Below are 22,809 nucleotides of genomic sequence, written 5' to 3' on the forward strand. Positions count from 1 at the left end.
ATGGAACCAATCTGGCTAGTGCCCAGAGGGAGAACCAGAGACCCACTCCAGGCCCTCCCCACTTCCCTTCACCCGTAAGCAGCCATGCTGTGCTCTAAGAATCCCCTGGATCTCCTGAGAGCATAGCTTAAGAATTACTGATTTGGAGTGACAAATCTGATTCTCAAGTGTGACTTGTCAAACTATTCATTTATTTATAAGCACAGTTGCAAACCAATTTGACAAGCCTTGTGAAAGATTCTGGGTTTATAAATTTGAATGAGCTCAGAGTCTCGTGGGGGAAGCAGACAGGTCAACAGCTCCAGTGCAGTGGGGCATGTGTCACCACAAACAGAAGACAGCGAGGACATTCACTAACTTGGCTTACAGGAATCCAGAAAGGCTTCGGTAGGTTGGAAGCAACTGTGCTGACACTTGAGGGGTAGGTAGGAATTTTTTTCAGAAGAGGAAGGTGGGAGGAACAGGTTTATTTTGTGGCTGTCTTACTCCATAGTCAGTGTTGTATTTGGTGACAATTCAAAGGTTTATTTTTTTTTATTTATTTATTTTTTTTATTTATTTTTCCCCCAAAGCCCCAGTAGATAGTTGTATGTCATGGCTGCACATCCTTCTAGTTGCTGTATGTGGGACACGGCCTCAGCATGGCCAGAGAAGCGGTGCGTCTGTGCGCGCCCGGGATCCAAACCCCGGCCGCCAGCAGCGGAGCATGCGCACTTAACCGCTAAGCCACAGGGCCAGCCCTCAAAGGTTTAGATATAGATTTCCCTTCCTCAATACAAGATCTGTTTCTCCCATGATTCCTCTAAGTACAGACTCAAATCATTTTGTGAGTCATCCAACAGTTGATGCTTTGACTACTTATGGGATGCTTAGATATACTAATTACATACATTTTTATTCTATCTCAGATTAAATTAATCAGTACAGCCAGAAATCTATTCTTCTCATACTTGACCCTGAGTCTCATCATATAATTAATAATATCCATTTATAGAGTACCTGTCCTGGGCAGAGGGTGTGTTAAGATGCTAGATACATTATTTCATTTAATTTTTACAAGATACCTATGAGGGGGGTATCATTTATTCATACTTTTTAGACGGATAAAACTAAGACTTAGAGAAGTTAAGCATCACATCCACAGTCACACAGTTAGTAAGTGACAGAAAAGCATTCAATTCCAGGAAGCTCAGACTCTAAAGCTTTGTGTAATGCTCAACACCACATTGGAGGCCTTTAATTAGCTTTCTGGAGTAGAATAGTGTCCATCTGTGGAGCTAAAGGCAAACTGTCCTACTATCCACATTATTTGTTCCTTGTTTTTTAAGTTAGACTAAAAACGGGCCGGCCCCGTGGCTTAGCGGTTAAGTGCGTGCGCTTCGCTGCCGGCGGCCCGGGTTCGGATCCCGGGTGCGCACTGAGGCACCACTCCTCCAGCCATGCTGAGGCCGCGTCCCACATACAGCAACTAGAAGGATGTGCAGCTATGACAGACAACTATGTACTGGGGCTTTGGGGGAAAATAAATAAATAAAATCTTTAAGTTAGACTAAAAACGTTTTTGAAAACAGTGATATATACAGTCAAATTCTATTTTTATATTAATAAAAGGTATAGAGTAAATCTATATGTTGTCGAAATACTAATAGAGTCTTCATTCACATCAATAAAATAAAATCAGTCCTCTTACTGGCTTAGCATCCTGTATCCACAGTGTTCAAATGGCTCATCAGATTTTTAATGTAACATACAGAATAATTTTTGGTGACATATAGACATAGATATGCAAATCCAATAAACAAGGATAAACTCCCTAAGCTCGATTAAGGACTTGATCTAGGTATGAAATTATGTATTATAATTAAGAAGAAGAAAGAATTAGAGTTAGCAGACAAGGAGGCACATCCAAGTTGGTCTAGGAGCCAAGGGAGATACAGCATAGGAAATTCCACTAGCATTCATCACTTTCAAAACCACATTCAAGATAGCAGAGAGAAGTATTTCACAGATACGGGTGTTCTGAAATCACCGAATTACAGTGCTGGAGTGACAAAGGGTAATACTCATTGATGTTCCAACCCAACTCCCTCACGTTTTGTACCTGAAGGAAACCAAGGGCCTTGGGGATAAAGTTACTGGTTTAAGGTCAGGTGGCTATGTTTGAATCTTGTCTATCTATCTCAAAGTATGCTGCAGATACAACTTTACATTTGCAAAATTTCAAAGCCTTGAGAAAATCACACAATACGCTCATCATTATAAATGTAATGAAAGTGTAGCCAAAATGTCCTCACAATGTTCTGACTTCTCCGTTCCGTTCTGCGTAATCCTCTCTCCCATTGTGTTTGCAGTCGGTTCTCCTCTAGTTATTTTGGGAGCATACTTTTTAAAAAATTTCTTTTAAGTCCTGTGTTCACAAACTTTTTTGTCCTTTGCCAACTTTATAATTTCCTATCTTTTCTTTTGATTTGCTTGGGCTGTAAGATGTGTTAGCATATAAATCTGTATTAATTCCCTTTTGTGTTTTCTCAGGCATCCCCAAATATTGCAGCAAAAGGAAACACTTTTCTTTATCTCTCCCTTCTTCTGCTCAACAGCTAAATATTCCTCTTAGGCCTCTTTCACTGGATTAATTTAGCTAAGCTTTCCATTTGATGCTATTTTGTTAATGTTAAATCACATTTCCTTAACACTTTACGGGAATCAGCCTAGCAGCACACTCTTTGGCATACCGTCGGAATAAAGATACATCATGACACCAAACATTTAAGTTATTTAGCAACTGCTCTTATCTGCCGTCTCCTAATTTGTGTCACAATTCAGTCACCCGCACCTGTGTTTCTGTTGTATGTCAGCCACTACAAAGCTGGTGCTTACATTATTTGTGTATATTAAACAAGGAGTCACATTTTGATGAATTCTAAGTTCTGAATGTCTGATATTTGGTTTCTGCTTTGTAGTTTAGGACTGTTGAACAAGACGTAACTTTGAAACATTTGGCTGTTCATACCAGTAATTACGCGTTAGGCATAAAATACAACTGCAGAAACCAGGAATTTTAAAAATTAGACACTGGCAGCAGTGATGTTTTATTACCATGTAAATTAAAATGTGTTTGAGTCCATTTCTGATTTCCAGGTAATACTTCTAAACAATCCTTTCTGATTTAAACTCTTTCTGTATAATGACCTGTATAATGAGCTGTATAATGACCCTGAATCATCTTAGATTAATCAGGTCATATGAAGCATATCTTTAGCTATTTAATATGTTTAAAATATGTATTCTTCTAGTCTGTGGAGAGTGATGAAAAAAGGGCAACTTAAAGGCACCTATGAATACCTGTTTTTCCCCTGACCCCTGAGAAAAATGTACTTTCTGATGAGACATAGCAAAATTGAGTTTATTTGTGCTACCAAATGATGTTGCCACTTCATGTAGGTTTTCATTTTTATTTACTTTTCCTACCTCACCAACTTCCCACTATACATATAAATTTAAACACGTTATGTCTAATGTAGCCCAATTCAAGATACCAAAGAAACACTATTGTTTGTCTGGAAACAGAACAGAGGCTAAGAAAATACTATGGATATAATGGCTGCATTTCCTTGAATTAGTTAAATATTTAGGAACCCCACATCAGGGTCTGTGTTAACATAATAACTTAAAAAGATTTTATTATGGCCTTTATTGAAACTTTAGTTTCATGATTGGAACAGTACAAAAGAATAAGTAAGATTTGCTCTATCTACTCAAGTCTTATCCTTGATAAGATTGATTTGAATATATTTCTTCACCTCAACTCATACTGCTTTGTACAACATCAGCAAATTAACAGAAAGTCACTTATCCAAATAACTACTTTGTTTATATTTATAACTAGCTTTTATTTTTAAACAAAGAGGTTATTTGGCTGACTTTCTGTTACTTTACTGAATTTATTGATAACATTAATAAATATACATCTGGGCCTAGAAAGAAAAGACTAAAGATTTTAAAGTAGATACAATCAGAAAACACATACTAAATACCTACAAACTGTAGGTGTTCTTGGAGAATACAAAGAAATAAAGAATAATAGCTATTATTTGGGGGGCACTCATTATCCTCTAGGCTTATGCTCAATATTTTTAATATATTTTTAAATTTAATTCTCAAAACAAACTGATGTTGTTATTGCTACTATTATCCCCATTTACATGTAAACTTTACATAGAAATCTAGCAACTGCTCCCAATGTAACACAGCCAAAAAGGGGGAGCCAGACACAAAGCGAAAGCAAGCTGACTTTAGAGTCCATGGTCTTAAAATCCCCATATCACTTGCCTCAAAAAACTGAGCTTTTGCAATCTATTTAGAGAGTGGAAACTTATCTAAAAAGAAAATTATGACAAAGGAGCGAAGGCAATACAATGAACCAAAGATATAGGCAAACTTAATTTGATTGTACTTTGCAGAAATTGTGTTTTTTACAAGACCCTCCACCAGAAATAAGATTAGGATTTTCTCAAGCCTCGGTTTTCGTATGTGGGATGCCGTCACAGCATGGCTTGATGAGCAGTGTATAGGCCCACACCCAGGATCTGAACCTGTGAACCCCAGGTCACTGAAGCGGAGTGAGTGAACTTAACCACTATGCCATGAGGCCTGCCCCTGTATGTTGTTTTTGTAGACTTAATGCTATTGCACACTTAATAGACTGCAGTATAGTGTACACATAACTTTTATATGCACTGAAAAACAAAAAATTTTGTGTGACTTGATTTATTGCGATATTCGCTCTATTGCGGTGGTCTGGAACCAAACCTGCAATATGTCCGAGGTATGCCTGGGCTCTTTTCAATAAATAGTGCTGAAACAATTGGACAGCCACATGCAAAAAAAAAAAATTAATCTAGACATAAACCTTACGTTCTTCACAAAAATCAACTCAAAATGGATCACAGATCTAAATGTAGAGCTCAAAACTATAAACTCCTAGATGTTAACATAGGACAAAACCTAGATGACCTTGGGTATGGCCATGACTTTTTAGATACAACACCAAAGGCAGACCCATGAAAGAAAGACATAATAAGCTGTACTTCATTAAAATAAAAAACTTCTGCTTTGTGAAAGACAATGTCAACAGAATGAGAAGTCAAGCCACAGACTGGGAGAAAATATTTGCAAAATACGCATTTGATAAACGACTGTTGTCTAAAATATGCAAAGAACTCTTAAAACTCAAGGATAAGAAAACAAACAACTCCAGGGCCGGCCCGGTGGCTTAGCGGTTAAGTGCGCGGGCTCTGCTACTGGCGGCCACGGTTTGGATCCCGGGCGCACACCGACGCACCGCTTCTCCGGCCATGCTGAGGCCACGTCCCACATACAGCAACTAGAAGGATGTGCAACTATGACATACAACTATCTGCTGGGGCTTTGGGGAAGGAAAAAAAAGAGGAGGATTGGCAATAGATGTTAGCTCAGAGCCGGTCTTCCTCAGCAAAAAGAGGAGGATTAGCACAGATGTTAGCTCAGGGCTGATCTCCCTCACACACACACACACACACACACACAAAAGAAGGTGCTTAGAAAAAAAAAAACTCCATTAAAAAATGAACCAAAGACCTTAACAGTCACCTGACCAAACAAGATATACACATGGCAAATACATATATGAAAAGATGCTCCACATCATATATCATCAGGGAAATGCAAATTAAAACAAGATACCACTATACACCTATTAGAATGGCCAAAATCTGGAATACAACACCTAATGCTGCCAAAGATGTGGAGCAACAGGAACTTGCATTCGTTGCTGGCGGGAATGCAAAATGGTATAGCCACTTTGGAAGACTGGTTAATGGCTTCTTGTAAAACTAAACATATTCTTACCATAGAATCCAGAGATCGCACCCCTTAATATTTACCCAAAGGACTTGAAAACTTATGTCCACACAAAAACCTGCACATCATAGTTTATAGCATCTTTATTCATAATTGCCAAAACTTGGAAGCAACCAAGATATTCTTCAGTAGGTGAATTGATAAATAAACTGCGGTACATCCAGACAATGGAATATTATTCAGTGCTAAAAAAGAAATGAGCTATCAAGCCATGAAAAGACAAGGAGAAATCTTAAATGCATATTACAAAGTGAAAGAAGCCAATCTGAAAGTTTACATACTGTGTAATTACAACTATGTGATATTCTGAAAAAGACAAAAACCGTGGAGATGGTAAAAAGATCAGTGATTGCCAGGGATTGGGGGAGGGAAGCATGAATAGGTGGAGCACAGAGGATTTTTAGGGCAGTGAAAATAGTCTGTATGATACTATAATGATGGATACATGTCATCACATATTCTTCCAAACCTATAGAATGTACAACACCAAGGGTGAACCCTAAGGTAAACTGTGGTCACAGAGTGACTATGATGTGTCAGTGTAGGTTCATCAGGTGTAATAAATGCACCACTCTGGTGGGGAATGTTGATAATGGGAGAGGCTATGCATGTGTGGGGTTATATGGGAAATCTGTACCTTTCTCTAAGTTTTTCTGTGAACCTAAAACTGCTCTAAAAAAGCTTTTTAAAAAAGAGAAAATTCAAAGTACGGGGCAGTATAATGATTCAGATAATGATTTAACAGAAAAAAAGCAGTGACTCAGTATCAGAAGGCCTGCATCTTGGCTGTGGTTAAGTAAGCTATTATATCAGTTTATTGATGTGGAAAAAATTACTAATCTTTAATATTTGGAGAAAGAGAGTACTGTGAACAGTAGTGATTGGGAGGAGGAGTATGATAAAGAAGCTGCATATCTTAGCCCAGGTTTCCTAGGAAACAAAGCTAAGAGCAAGGCAGGTAAATATGGGCAACAATGTAGGATCATATCTTATTGCACTGGCCACTGACTCACTTTAAACCATAGAGACGTACAGCTAGTAGTTTGGCATTAGTCACCCACATAGATTGTCTCTGGACAGAAACTGCTTGGGAACAGACTTTGGAAGGAAAGAAAAAGGGATTTATCTGCTGGCTGCCCCTTTGCTAGTCGGGTTGCATTATCTGGACCTTTGATAGCCAATGACACTAAGAGAACCTGAGGGGATGCATACAGTGTGTCTGAAAGGGGAGAATCCTAGTAGGCTTGGGAGGATGGATGGGATAGGAGCGCAAATCCTCTGCTAGACACTCTGGGAAGAGACTCTAGGCTTTCATCTAGCAAGTCTATGCTCTAGGAAAGATTTGCACATTATGAACATTTGTTTCCTCTTTGGGACTTACACATCCTTTCCTGAAAAGAATATTTGTGCTCTTTCCTAAAAGGCAGACAAAATAAAAGAGGTGAATAACATATTTAAGAATTTCTTCCATGAGTTTTCTCGAATTTTTTGGTATGTGTTTCCTCTTGTTTAGAACTGATTAAAGATTATTAGTGTATTGTGCTTTGCTGAAGATGACATACATTTTTTAGCAGAGAGGTTAGATTTTATTTTTGCAGCCCATTCAATCATTCTCTCTCTTGAGATAGCACTGCATTTTTATTCTATCTTTTTCTCTTTTTTGTTATCTCTTTTTTTTGGATTATCTTTTGGGTTTTTTACTACTCTGATAATCTTATAAGGAATGATAAAAGAGGTTTTTATTTATCCATTGATTAAATCTTTAAATTTGCCCTGGGCAGAGGTGTGAGAGATTTTCTGTGTATAATTGCCATTAGCTGTTTAAAGTTATTAACATAAAAGGATGGAAAAGAGAAGCTTTGTTTTGATTTAAATGAGCAAGCTTTGGTATTTACTTGTTCGTAGATCATGTCAATCATTTTTTGTAGCCTGTTAAAAGAAGGAATTTTTAAAAGATAGCTTATTAAATGACAGTAAGATTAGCATAGATATTACACCTTAACTATGATAATCAGGTGCTAAAATTATTAAAATGTAATATCAATATTTGATTTAAAATGGATTCCAGTGGGATATTTTACCTAAAACCTAAATTGTGCAGAGTCAAAATTTATACACACTTTTCTACTTCTTATCTAACTCATTTTAATCCAATCTATTTTACATTTTCTAGATATCGGTAAAATTAGACAGTCAATTAAAATTTCATGGTCTACAGTATTATCTTTAGACAGAACTGGAAGCAATACTCCAGTTAATAATCTAACTATAAAAATAGCAGTATTGCTCTAGTTTCAGCAATAAGAAATTGTAATTGCCCGATGTCCTAATTTCTCTTAGTTTAAGAAATTTAGCTATTGCTAATCTTTTATGTCCTCAAACTTCGTGATAGGCTATGGTTGAAATCAAACGAAAAAATCAGAACCTTCCTCATTTTCTATTCACATGGAATCTACATATATAGATCTGTTTTCTGTGTGTAGGTAAATAAAGATTGGATATCTATAAGATTAGTTTTAGTGATTAACTCGATGTGAATGGTATTATATTTCTATATACTTCTGAAGTTTATAATGAACAGATGTCACATGCAACTCAGGAAAGCAAGGGTAAAAACATTGCATTGTCTTTGTGTCCTTCCTTGGAATGACATGAAATTTGACACACATGTTCCAGGTAGAAGAGTCCTATGAGTTCATTTGACATGGTAGTCTGTCTTCCTGGTGCTCTATTCAGAATAACTCATCAAGTGGAAGGCAAAAGGTGTGAGATCAGGCAAATGGATAGGGCATCTATTACTTTTGTTTTCCGTTTATGCTACTCACATTCCCTGACAGTGGGGAGATTGTAATGCTGGACATTCAATCACTCCATAGAGTCTGCCTTCAAGTTATCAGTTAACCTTGAAACGTTTATATATGTTGGTGTCTCAGTTTTCTACCTATTCTATTTTTCTAATGCCACTACAAAATCTACCAATGACACTTGATTGTCAGACACAGCTTGTAGTTTTGAATTTCTACCTTTTAAAGCCCAGAATGCAATTAGAGGAATAGTGTGGTACATTACAAATGCTAACTATTAATTTTTCTATTGTTGAATGGTTATAATATATCTACACATGTAAATATCTTTGAATTCTAATTTTTGCAGAACATTTTAAATGCAAATGCTTTAATTTGAAATTTAATCATCTAAATAAAATACTAAGCTTTGGTAATTTGGGGGAAAATTTTCCGTGTGATTGTGTGAACAGTTGAAATATTCTGCTTAAGTGGTTATTTGAGAATAGAGACTTGAGAGGAAGGATGTTGTTCCTGAACTGTGAAATGATGATAGTGGAAGAGTTGAGGAAACACACGTACACCGGAAGCCAAGTATCAGAACCCAATGACGCCGAAACCAGGATGGTCCAGGGACTGATAGCCATACACTAGTTAAAGCCGCAAAAATGCTGAGTCCACTCAGATGAAAGGGTTTTAAGACATCGGGCACAAGTAAAAACCAAAGCAAGAATTAAAAATAGTAGTCTGAGTCACGGAGGAGAGCAAGGCCAAGAACTAGAATCAGCAAAGAATAAGAATGAGATTAATAGCTAGCATTTAGTTAATTCAATTCTCACAACAAGCCTATTTTAATTCCCAAGATAAAAATGAGAACACTGTGGATCAGAAAGGTTAACTTGACAAATACACAGACAGGAAGTTGTGTGAATTCAGCAAAGGGTCTTAGGCAGTGAAACTTAATGCTGGGGACAGTCTTTCTGGCATTAGGCTCCTTTCAAAAAGCCTGGCATATACCTCTCAGGTCCCTTTGTTCAAACTGAACTGTGACAAAATACTTACTCCTTCCCTCTTGCTACTGTTCATGGAGTTACAGAAGTGCCTCCGTTCTTTGGCAGAATAAGAAACCGCTTCATTCAAAGCCTACCTTGTGACTGCTAATGGGGAGTCAGGCAGTACTAAGCATTTTAAACAGTTTATATCATTTGCTCCTCATGACTCTGTGACACAGGTAATATTAATGTCCCCATATTACAGGTGAGAAAGCTGAAGACATGAACTGTTGAGTAACTTGGCCTCACTAATAAAAATAATAAATGTTGGGGCTCAGATTCAGGCTCAAGGAGTTTGACCCCAAACTCCATGTTTGCTCTACTAATACTCTACTAATAACACCATTACTCCTGGGATGGAGTAAGAGAAGAAGAAAAATAATCCTTGATATCACTATCGTCATCATCATTACCTCACATTTATGGTTAAAACTCTCCCATAGTAGGGGATATCCAACTCACCTTTAAGATTTCACAAAAGCTTAGAACCCTGGGAAAATGTGCATATGTACATGAACACAAATGTTCCATCACATTTCAGGGAGTTATTGAACTCCCTGAAAGTCAGATTAAAAACCTCCAATAGTAAAGGTCATTCTATGCAAATAAAATTTAAATATATATATACAATACTCAAGTTTGTGCTCTTTTATTTTTTATTTATGTGTGTGTGTGAGGAAGATCAGCCCTGAGCTAACATCTGCCAATCCTCCTCTTTTTGCTGAGGACGATCTGGCCCTGGGCTAACATCTGTGCCCATCTTCCTCCGCTTTATGTGGGACGCCGCCTCAGCATGGCTTGATGAGCAGTGCCTTGGTGTGCGCCAGGGATCCAAACCCTGGCCACCAGCAGCAGAGCACGCGCACTTAACCACTACACCCGGGGGCAGGCCCTCCAGTTTGTGCTCTTAGTAACTATACTATTAGTAAACTATGCTGCTTTGGAAACTTGAAGTGAAAAAGCACTTGCTAAAAGAAGTGCTTCCTGGTCTAAAGAGAAAAACATGGTTAGAATCTCGGCCCTACACTACCTAGTGGGTACCTTGAGTAAATTACTCCTTCTTTCTATGCCTCAGTTTCCTGACTTGTAAAATGAAGATGATAACAATAGAGAGAACACAGATTTGACTTAAGGATTCGATGAGTTGACATTTATTATAAACTTAGTAGAGGACAGTGCAGAGTCAGCTTGCAACAATAGTTCATAACCTGCTTATATTTTGACCAATGAGTTTTATTGTGGTAGACTATCCCTGATATTAACACTCTCTATTTCTCACATCGCTATTGTAACATCTAACATAGTACCTTGAACACAGTAGGCATTTAATAAATATTTTCTGAACAAATTTAGAAGGAAAAAAAAGTCTTAACATTGCTCCATTTCCAATCATGCATTTGAATTACTACTGAATTTTTAGAAGCCTTACCATATTCCATGGTGCTCACATATTTCCATATATGGTTTTATGATCTATTGTCTGTTAGCAGTGTAATCTCATCATTGTCTTAATATAAATATATATATGTTATTTGTAATCAATCACTTTATTGTCTTCTGCTTTCTTCCCTATAACTGTATTATTTTGCTACTTATTCATGCAAATCTTCATTTTTATCACCAAAATGTTTTCCCATTTTTTCAGATAGCCAAGCTTATTTATACCCGTTGCTCTGTTTTGTTTTTAAATGGTAGAGAAGCTTATATAGAAAGAGATAGAATATTTTAACATATTTTATTGATATGTCCTTTTCAATCCTCCAGATACCAATTTTAAGTATCTTTTAGAATATTCCAAAAGAAGGATAGAAAATCTTTCTCTATGAATGTTACCAAAACCCTCAATTAAAATGTTCCAGCTAATTTTTACATGTTCATTCTTCTTTATCTGAAAATGTCAATTGCTTAGTACAGTTTGATCTTAGTTGGGCGTTCTTTCCTTTTTTTTTTAAATCATTTCTTCTAAGCCATGTTTTGATATGTGACAGAACTGGAAATTCACACTTTTCTTTAATATTTTTTGTTTAATTATTCTGCATAAAATTAGCACTATGATTAGGTGAATGGATTCCATCTACATTGTCACAGATTAAGTTTTCTTACTATGTTTTAACATCTTTTATTAATGAAAAAATATTAAATGATAAGTTGAAATATTTCCACTATTTATCATGCCATAAAATCTCTAAGTATAGTTAAATCTCTGGTTTTCCATATCCTAGATCACTAGGAAGAATTATTTTTTTAACCACCTATTTTAATAAATGATAGATCAGTTTGGTTACTAGTTTAGTTATTTTTATAAAACATTTAAATCTAACATTTCTTATTCTTTTATACATTTTTGCATATTAATCTTATGAAAATATGATAGATTCTTACTTAGAAATAAAGATGATCTTTACAGATTAAAGTTTGATTTATAATGAATTGACCAATGCTTCTCACACTTTATTGTGCATACCAATCACTGGATATCTTGTTAAAATGCAAAATTTGATTCAGTAGGTCTGGGATGAAACCATATTTTGAGAAGCAAAAATGTAAGACTATCTTAAGGGCATCTAATAATGACTCAACAGAAACTTCTTAAACAGGCAGAATTAGTTTACTACAAGTAAAGCAAAGTGATGGTTCTGGAAAGAGCAGGAGTGCTAGAGATAATTGGATATAACTTTCAGTTCATTCTCTGATACTTATTAGCTGTTTAGTCCTGGGCAGATTTTAACTCTTCTTAGTCTTAGACTGCCTTCTCAGTATCTTGAACAGTAGTAGGCAATTGAGAAATACTGATCGACTGATTAAGATTTCAAAAGAAATAATCAGTTTCAATGACGATCATGTCAACTCAATTTAACAAACATTATTGAACATATACCATGAGCCTGAAAAGAGTAGTGGACTCAGGGTAATACTAATTCACCGTTTACGTGAATTGTCCTTTTCTGAAAGCTAAGTGAGAAATTATATGACATAAAAACATTGGCATAACTAGCTGGGAAATTTTTCTGATGGCCTTTAGATATCAGCAGGTATATTTTTTATCATTTAAAATGTTTTAGGGGGCCAGCCTCGTGGCCTAGTGGTTAAGTTCAGCACACTCCACTTCAGTGGCCCGGTTTGGGTCCCTGGGCATGGACCTACACCACTCTTCCGTGGCCGTGCTGTGGTGGCAACCCACATACAAAATAGAGGGAAATTGGCGCAGATTTTAGGTCAGGGCAAATCTTCCTCAAGCAAAAAAGAGGAAGATTGACAATGGATGTTAGCTCAGGGTGACTCTTACTCAGCAAAAAAAAAAAAAAAAAACTTTTATTGGTCAAAATTTAATGTTTTTATGTTGCTGAAAATTCTTAGTTATTCCCAGTTTCTGAAGGTAAATGATGTACCCAAATTCTTCTCACACTGACCCATTTTTTTTTATTGTGGTAACATTGGTTTATAACACATACAAATTTCAGGCGTACATCATTATGTTTCGACTTTTGTATAGACTACATCGTATTTACCACCAAATGTCTAGATGCCATCCATCACTGTACACATGTGCCCCTTTACCCCTTTTGGCATCCTCCCATCCCCCTTCCTCTCTGGTAACCACCAATCTGTTCTCTGTATCTATGGTTTTTTTTGTTTGTTTATCTTTCACATATGAGTGAAATCATAACAGTATTTGTCTTTCTCCATCAGACTTATTTCACTTAGCATAATACTCTCAAGGTCCATCTGTGTTGTCACACATGGCAAGATTCCATTTTTTTTTTATGGCTAAGTAGTATTTCATTGTATGAGTATACCACCTCTTCCTTATCTATTTGTCTGTTGATGGGCACTTATGTTGTTTCCAAGTCTTGGCTATTGTGAATAACACTGAATGCATAAAGATATATGTATAAAGATGCATATATCTTTTCAAATTAGTATTTTTGTGTTCTTTGGATAAATACCCAGAAATGGAATAGTTGGATCGTACGGTAGATCTATTTCTAATTTTTTGAGGAATCTCCATGCTGTTTTCCGTAGTGGCTGCACCAATTTGCATTCCCACCAGCAGTGTACGAGGGTTCCCTTTTCTCCACATCCTCTCCAACGCTTAGTTCTTGAACATTGACCTCTTCTAATTGAATCAGATAAAGAATTGTATTTGGCCAGCATTTTGCCGCATAATAGAATACCTTTGTTACTGTGTCAATAATGATATGATTCAATTATTAATATAAATTGGGACCAAGAAATCTAGACATTTCAGAAATTAAACAAGATATCAAATATCTGCTGTTGGGGAATATTGCAAGATAATGACTTTAGAAAAAAATCTGCTTATATGCCATGGAACATTCTAAACCCAGATGTAGCCCCTTCCATTCATTCGATGGCAGAATGTGGAACCCATCACTAATAATAAACCCAACACCAGCAGCTGGTTTCATACAAATTGTAGTTGGCTGATATTCTCTGTGTTTCAAATTGGGTAATTAATTATATTAACTACATTTCATGTAATACGCATATTAGAAACAATGATATGTTTGCAATGAAACAAATACTGTTTTGTTATTGTTAATGGATGTGATGTGCTTGGCTATTGTCTTGTCTTTCTTTCTTTAAAACTATTGTCATTACCAATTAGTTTTTGTCACTTATTTTTGTACAATCTTGACTACCCACTAGTGTTTTTAGAGTTGTGTTTTTTTTTAAGAGGTTGCTAATTAAATTCATAAGACATAAAATTGGGTACATGATTTTATTTTCCCATTTTTTGTCCCATTATTAAAATATTTGATGGTGATTTTGTCAAGAGACCAATCTTGAGGTTTCTCCTGATTACGACAGCATTCTGATGTTTGCTTTTGATTATTTCTGAGTTTCAGAGAAAATTTAATAAGAATCATGTGATGAAAGATTGGAACTTCTTAGATAGCTATCCTTCCATTGTGTACTATATGATTGTATGTATTTTAGAAACATTTAATTCAGTCTGATTCATGAAGCCTTCATTTTTCCTACTCCTCTTTTCTACCTTTTTGATGGGATAGGCCAGATAACAGGATGGACCTGAGCCCTTCGGTTATGGTACCAAATGGATGGTTCCTTCAACTCATTAGCAATGGCAAATATTGTCATGGTTAAGAGCTCTGTTGTTTGGTGGCTGAAAGTGCTAAATAAGAGCAGGTTGATAAAGCCACAGACTAAACAATGTGAAAATTAGCTTGCATTTCTCTAACACCGAGTTCAATTTTCACCAGGGAGTTGACTTTTCAAAATGCACACTAAATAGTAACATTTGTTATTAATCAAGCAAATGGCCATTGTATCATCAAGTACTCATTTCATTTTTAATCTGCATTGACATAAACAATGATAATTCAAGTTATAGTATGACAATTATCAATACTGTGTCAGAATAAAAGCAAATGCCATTTATTCTAACCTGAGGATTCAGTGATTGCTCACTATTAAGAACAGAATAATAGGAAAGAAATACATTCATGTTATCAAATGCACCCATGGTCTAAGTAATGTTCTAAAATGAAAATAAGTGGTTAAGACTTATCATTTAAAGAGCCCTACTTCGGTTAATTATATATTTTCTTTTTAGAGTGAGTCTCTTGGAGGATGGCAGCCTCAAGATATATAACGTTACCAGGTCAGATGCTGGATCATATACTTGCATAGCTACAAACCAGTTTGGCATTGCGAGGAACACTGGCAGCCTAGTTGTAAAAGGTATTTTATTATCTTCATTTGTGCTTGATGAACATTAGAGATATGTATACATATCATGACCTTTATCTCAGTGTCAAACCTGTATCATATTATATACGTGAAATGTTCAATTTCACAACTTATTTAAGAGCTGTGTTCCCATATTCTTTAGTAGCATGTTCAGTTTGCCAGTGAGGTACTGTGGTAGGTGTGAATACACTGGCAGCTGAAATGCTGTCAGTGGGTAATTAGATAGAATTAAAACCTACACCTAAAATATTTGAAATTTCGCAAATGCCTTAGTGTGCACATTTTGATAAAGTTACAAGATCATATTTTTCTTGGTTAAATTTCCTTCAGGAACTCTCATTTTGTATGACATTTTTACCTGGACATAAGGCTGCCAAGTATATAACCAGTTCATTTATTTATATAACTCTAGGTATATAACTAGTGAAATGCAGTCTCTTTTGCATACACTTTAATCAGCCGTTCTTTTCAAAGATATAAAAATTAAAATATTTAGTGTCCATATGAGTCATTATTATATTCTCATCACAGTGAACAGATAAGCCCATACAATTTGGGATGGTAAAATTGCATAGCCTATTCTTCAAATTTGATCCAAATGTACCTACATATATCACCAAGGGACATAATTAGTATTAGAAGTGTCTATTCCCCATCTTTGCTACTTTACGTTATCGAATCGCAGCTCATAAAACTAGTATGTTTACTGGAAGCCATGTCACTTTTATCATTTCATTTCCTCCTGGATGATAAAAATGACTATTGTGATAAAGTAGTTGGAGCAACTAATTAAGCCCAAATGATTGAATTCAGCAATTGGTGCTTTATCATCATTTCAATTAAAAATAAATATATCCAATAAAAAGTCGTTAACTGCTACAGTTTGACTATCCTTTAAAATGTCTCAAGGAAAATAAATACCCCCCTTTATTCTTGGAAGATATTTCTGCCAACGTAGTTTCAAGCACATTACATTTTGCCGACAATTGTCTGAAACACTCAGGAGAAAATTGACTGATATAACATGTGTCAAAATCCAACCAGTGTGGCATACTTTGAAAAACTTCACTTCCTTAAGATTGTATTGTCATCTGATTTTTAAGACAGAGATGGACTTAATGTTTCAAGGAATGTGAGCTATAGCTATATTTAATGATAACATTTCTCCAGAAAACTTTTGGTAATACCCACATACTGAAAAGTGTGAATGCTTTATGTTTAAGAAATAACATGTCAATTAAGAAAAAAAAAAGAGAGAAGATTTATTACTTCATTTGAAATTAGAAGATGCAATTGGCATGCACTCATTTTATTACAGCAGAAAATTAAAATAGGGTAGAGGATAAAAAGGCATTGCAGTTAATTTTTCCAAGAATGGGGAAATACAAGGGGAATTAAAATATCAAATATAAAGGATAGACAGTATCAGTTGTAGAAATGTAGTTTCTCAAAGAAAGTTTGTGTAGAATACCGGTGATCAGTGAACTAGACGAATGGTTTTTCTGCTAAAATGCAATGATGTGGATCCTTTCATCCCAGAGATTTAGGAAAAAAAAGTTAATGGTAGATTGAACTGAAAGAATAGCTTCTCTTCCTCAAATGTTTTTTAAATCTTCGGCATTATAATACTGTTTATTAGTGACTAATGGGAGAGGAATAGAAGGAGAAGACTCATAAATATGAGAAACTGAGGAGCAGCTAGACTGTGCTTAGTTCTCAAGATAGCAATTGGTTATTTCGGATGTATATCATAACAATGTGTTTTGCTAGACAGGTTCCTAGTTCTTAGGATGGAAACAAGTTGATCTATATTTTGGGATATTTTATAAAACATAATCCCCAGGTACTCTACTCTGTCTACAAGTAAGAAAATAATTAAATAAGATTGCTCAGTTTAAAAAAATAAATAAATAACCTTGTGTTTATTTCCAGTGTTCTTTGCTGGGGCTATTGAAACAAAATTATCACAATCTGCATTCCTGGTCACCTTAAACTTTTTCACTATTTCTTCTTCTGTAGCACCTTTTATCTTCTTACAAACAATACAATTCACTTATTTGTTATGTCTATAGTTTTTTCTCTATCTTTCCCTTCCTCTAGAAAAGAAGCACAAAGAAGGCAGAGACATCATAAATCCTAGAACAGTCCTGAGAACTGTATGTGTTCAATAAATATTTATTGATGGAGTGAAAGGATCTTGTCTTACACTCCTTAGTTCACAGGAATCAATTTCACCCTGAATTCCTTGCTCTAAAATCTGAAAGTTTTCACTTTTTCAGGATTTAAGCTTCTTAGAATACTTTGCAATAAAGAGCATCGAAGAAAAATAACAAACTTCTAAATGCTATCGGTTTCTTAATTTTAGGGTTTGTAGTTGTGTATTTCTAGAAAGAACTTCTCACTCTGCAAGCGGGGACAAATATAAAGCTACGTGAAAATCCAAAAGACTTTATAGAGAGAACTCACTGTTCTGGTGTTTTCGGCACAATACCAGAGGATGATTTACGTATGCAAAAAGGGCTTATTCCATACGAATGGATATCAAGTTATTTCCACTTATTTATATCTAATCATAGGAAGGAAATTGTATTGGTTATTTTTAACCTTTGTGAAATATCCACATCCCATTTTAAGGGGATTTTGGGATCTTTTCTTCTTTGCTGTTGTAAGAACCACCATATGCAATATAAATAAACACGTACATACATAATAACACAAATACATACATTTAAAAAATAACACATAAACACAAAATGTGTACAGTATAAATAAAAGCATCTTTAGAAACTTTGCTTTATTATTGATCTGTAATGTATAATGTTTATTAGACTGTGGGACTGCTGTGCAAATACAGTTCTAAGTCCATCATTATTGTATCCTCTTAACTAGGCTGCTGTCTCTAATTCCCTTTCATGTAGAAATGTTGAAGATATCACTGCCAAAAATTATTATTTTACAAGCTACAAATTTGAAGCTTTAATCTGAGAAAGAATTATAGTAGTATGCATTGATTCAACCATTTTCTTCACTAGTTAGAGTGTAGCCATCCGGCTATTGGTTACAATAATTTAATATTTGTGTGTGTGTGTGCACGCACATGTATATTTTCTCATCTATAATGTTCATCTGACTGTCATTACAGAGTCTAATATAATTTTGTCTCTCAAACAAAAATCACCATATAGTGACCTTACTGATAATAGAGTGGTAAGGAGCAAATGAGAAATTTCAGTAAAGCTGATAAAACAATAATCTCTCTTTGAATTTACTTATCAGCCTCAGTCATGCAAGAAATGTTGTTGTTAGATAACATGTAAAAAGATAATGGTTACAAGAGTAAGATATTTTCCAGCTTAGTTTTTAGCTGATATGGCTTATCTGTGTTAAGAGGATTCTGAAGTTATCTGCACTGTATGTTGGAAATTTCTATTTCGCTAATGCAGCAGGATGAGGCAATTTTCCATTCAAACATTGGGAGTGCAATTAGCACCAGCCTTGCCAGAGCCTCGGAAGATGCCCAGTGTAATTTGAGGACATGTTCCATAGGCACAAACAGGAAATCAAAAGGAAGGAGAGTTTAAGTGTCTTCATTTTGGAGGACTTGGATTAAAATTACAATGTGTACATACACTAAGAGGTATATGAAAATCATATAAAAGGAGAAATTATTTGATCTGGCATTTGGAAAATTATTAAAAAGCAGAGTAACAGCAGGCTATAAAAATGATCTTGTTTGCAGGCAACATTTGTTTTTGTTTCCCCACTGGAGAAGTTTTGGATGTTCAATTATAGGCCTCATTGCTCCAGCATTATTTTCAACTGAAATGTCGGAACTTGGAAAAGCATATCTAATGTGCAAATTAAGTTTATTGCTGTTCATTTAGTTGTTTATTCTTTGTGATAGAAGTCTTTATTATACCAGCATAGAGAGTAGCCTATCCATTTTCTCTAGCAGAATGAGAGTGTTCACTAACATGGTTCTATATTTACTAAGAGAAATACCAAGATAGGTAGATAATTAGAGGCTTTGTGGCAAAAAGGCAGTTTAACGGATTTGAGGTGTTGAGCCCAGCTTTGCCGAGAAGTCCAGCTTTATTGAGTAAACCAAAAGTACTATTTCATAGAAACAAGACACATTGGAATACATTTGTCATATTGTAGTAGTTGAAGAAACCACGACAGAGAAGTCTCCTAGTACTGCTAATATTTTCCCCCAAATGTTTAATTCTACACCCCAATTTTCTACAAAGAATGGTTTAAAGCATTTTAGTAGAAAGAAGACTTTGATTTAAAAATTATTAGTGGAAGTATTTTTAAGGTGAAAAAATATATAGTGAATTTTCATATTGGCTAGAAATGAAATTTTCTTTGCCCCTCCAGTATTGAAAATAATGCTGAGTAAATTCTTGAGATTTGAATTCCATAATCTCTTCAAGTAAAAGTGCGAAAACAAACAAACAAAAAGCATTCATTTAAGTAAACACAACAATGTCAATGTTATTTTGGTCTTCATAACAATTTAGCCCATATTCTTTTAAATATGTAGCACATATCACCCAGATAAAATTTCCAGGTATGTTAAGAGCTGTTTGTTTTAATGTATATTGTATAATATATAATGTAAATGACAGGTATTAATGAATTATAGGTTTGCACCTTTTTTTGATTGTTCAAGATATTTTTCACTGAACAGATTAAACCTATAATTGGTTAAAGTTTTGTTTTGTCTTGTTTATTCTTAGTAAAAGTAGGGGGTGAATAGCTGGTGGTTTATGCCGAGTGGAAGAGGCCAGACAGTTGAGCACATACTGCTTCTTGACATAGTGAAAAGCACAAATTTTGGAATTAGATCAACTAGCCCTCTTACTAACGAACATGAGATCTTAAAGAGTCTGTTTTTGCTGTTGTTGATATTGCATTCTTTAATATTATCATTATTAACTACCGTTTATTAAATACGTGCTCTGTTCCAGGCACTGTGATAAGTGCTTTATGTATACCATCTCATTGAACCCTCAGAACAACACTTTGAAGCAGATAATCATTATCTCCATTTTACACAAGGAGAGACTGAGGCATAGATTGCTAAAACTACTTGCCCAAGGTCCCTGTGTTAGTAAGTGGCAAAATTTTTTTTTCGTTTTTTATCTTCCAGTAAATTTATATAATAATAACTATATGAGACACTTTCACTTGACATTGTTTATAGTCCAGAGGGAATAAAATTATAGTAACTTGCAGATATTAGTACTTCCCCCCAAATACTTCAGCTTTCATTCATTAAATAGAACTCAGCATTTGTTTATACTCTTTTTCATTTGAAGTAAACTTTACGTATAATGAAATATATAAATCTTAAGTGTACTTTTGCTGAATTTTGACAAATGCACACACCTGTGTAACCCCAAACTCTACCAAGATATAGAACATTACCATCGCCCTGTAGAACTTTCCCTCCTGTGCCTTCTTAGTCTATCCCTGCACCCACCCTACTCCTAGGAGCAACCACTGTTATGATTTTTTTTGCCATAGATTTCATACAAATGCAATCATACAGAATATACCTTTGGTATTTGGCTTATCTCATTTGCCTTAAACTATTAGCTATCTACCTTCTGTTTTTACTAAAAATGAACAAAACAAAACTGTAACCAACAGTTAAACCCGCACAGGTTTAGTCTGTGCAGTAAAAAATATCTTGCACTATAAATATTTTTGTCTTCAGTTTCCCTCCGAAACCAGTGCACACTTGAGTATTTGGTGAGGAATTGAAGGTTCAGTAATTTTTTTCTTGATTCCATTATGACGCTAAAAGAAACAATGAGACTCTTGTTACTCAGACATTCTATTTCCAGATTAGCACAGTGATCATTTATGCTCTAGTACCGTTTTTCAGGAATAATGTGTGTCATTACAACATAAAAGACCCTCAGATGCAAGCTCTGTTTTCAGTCTGTGGATCCCGAATACCCAAGGAAGCAGTTAGCAAATTCTTTCAAGCCCAAAAGAGGAGTGGGGTGGGAGTGTGGGGTGCTGAAGGGGAAAAATTAATCAAATGAATCAAATTCATCTGATTTTCCTCTTTCGGCTTTTATTTTCTCATTTTGTCTCCCCTCACCCCAAAGTAAATGTCCAGAAGAAAACATCCTCTTTTTACTAGATCTTGTAGCCAGGAAAAATAAAATTTAATTTTAAATTTAAATATATTTAAATTTAAAAATAAAATTTCCTAATTCCATCTCCTGTAAAACTACAGAATTATTCAAACCTGATGTTTTACTATAGCCCAGCACGAAGTTACAGTTTGAGGACTGAGTGAACATTATATATTTATAAGAAATATAAATGTGATGCCATAAATAGTCACTGCATATTATGTATTAGCAGCTTTGAAACTGAGTAGTTGGCATATCTAGTCCATTAAGCAGAATCTACAGTGCATGCTCTTTTTAAATAGATGCCAGGCCCTGTTTTGGTTATTTGTTAATATAGAAGATCCGTGTTTACATTTTACGTTATTACTTGCGAGGGAATTTTTCAGTGTTACCTTGCACAATGCTTGGACGTGTGTTCTCATGTAGACAACTCAAATTTTAGACAATTACTTTCTCTAGACTGTTCTTTGTTTGCTTCATTTACTCTGGGGTTCTTGGTAGTCTTCTAATATTTTTCCTAAATCATTTAAATATTGAAGTGGTAGATAAATGGGTAATAGTACCTGCAGGTGAACTGGAATATATTTGCCGTGGTTACTTTGTGCATTGGAATTAAATTATACTCTGTCTGTGGTGGAATATAAGACCATGTGCTGCGTGTAGATTTTGATCTGTGAAACACGTCTGAGCAGATAACCTCGCACTTGGCTAAGAGGATATAAAACACTCTAAGCTTATGCAAGTATATGTACGAGAAGGAAAAGTATATTAAATAAAGATTAAAAACCACTCCACTTCTGGCTTGCTAGGGGTGGAGAAATAAAGACTCTATCACAACAATTTCCTTGTTTGTTTGTTTGTTTTCTCTGTGCAGGGTTTATTTCAGAGTACTAGCTTTAATTTTCCTGTGTTTGCTTTCCCTAGAGTTAGTAATTTTCTTGTTATGTTTGTTTGTTCAGTTTTCTACAGACTTAACAGTAATTCATTCCTCAATCTATCTCAATTATCTCTCTTCAATATCAACCTGCCCTTGAGTGTGGGAGCCCAATTGCCTAAACACCATGCCTTTCTCTGTCTTGACATACTTCCTCATTTTAGTAGAATGCATCTTCTAATAAATTTTTGAGAAAGAATTCAGGAGAGATGCAATTTTTCTGAGATCCTTCTTGTTTGAAAATGTCTTTA

The 22,809-nt window shown here is 35.2% G+C and overlaps 1 protein-coding gene and 1 long non-coding RNA gene across 3 annotated transcripts in view; one reads left to right on the plus strand and one right to left on the minus strand.

The window, feature by feature from the left end:
* The window catches only part of LOC147917086 (uncharacterized), a 47,939-nt gene extending 42,193 nt beyond the window's left edge, over positions 1-5,746 (minus strand). For both annotated transcript variants that reach the window (XR_015552253.1, XR_015552250.1), the window contains exon 1: positions 5,732-5,746. This is a non-coding gene — a long non-coding RNA (uncharacterized LOC147917086). The remainder of the gene's footprint in view (positions 1-5,731) is intronic.
* The window catches only part of CNTN6 (contactin 6), a 290,271-nt gene that overhangs the window by 221,800 nt on the left and 45,662 nt on the right, over positions 1-22,809 (plus strand). Inside the window, 1 exon segment of the mRNA XM_087431359.1 lies at positions 15,333-15,460. Coding sequence (XP_087287485.1) covers positions 15,333-15,460 — 128 coding nt within the window.

The sequence above is a fragment of the Ceratotherium simum genome, chromosome 5 (assembly GCF_057802395.1).
Source record: "Ceratotherium simum simum isolate JZ-2026a chromosome 5, ASM5780239v1, whole genome shotgun sequence".
NCBI lineage: Eukaryota > Metazoa > Chordata > Mammalia > Perissodactyla > Rhinocerotidae > Ceratotherium > Ceratotherium simum.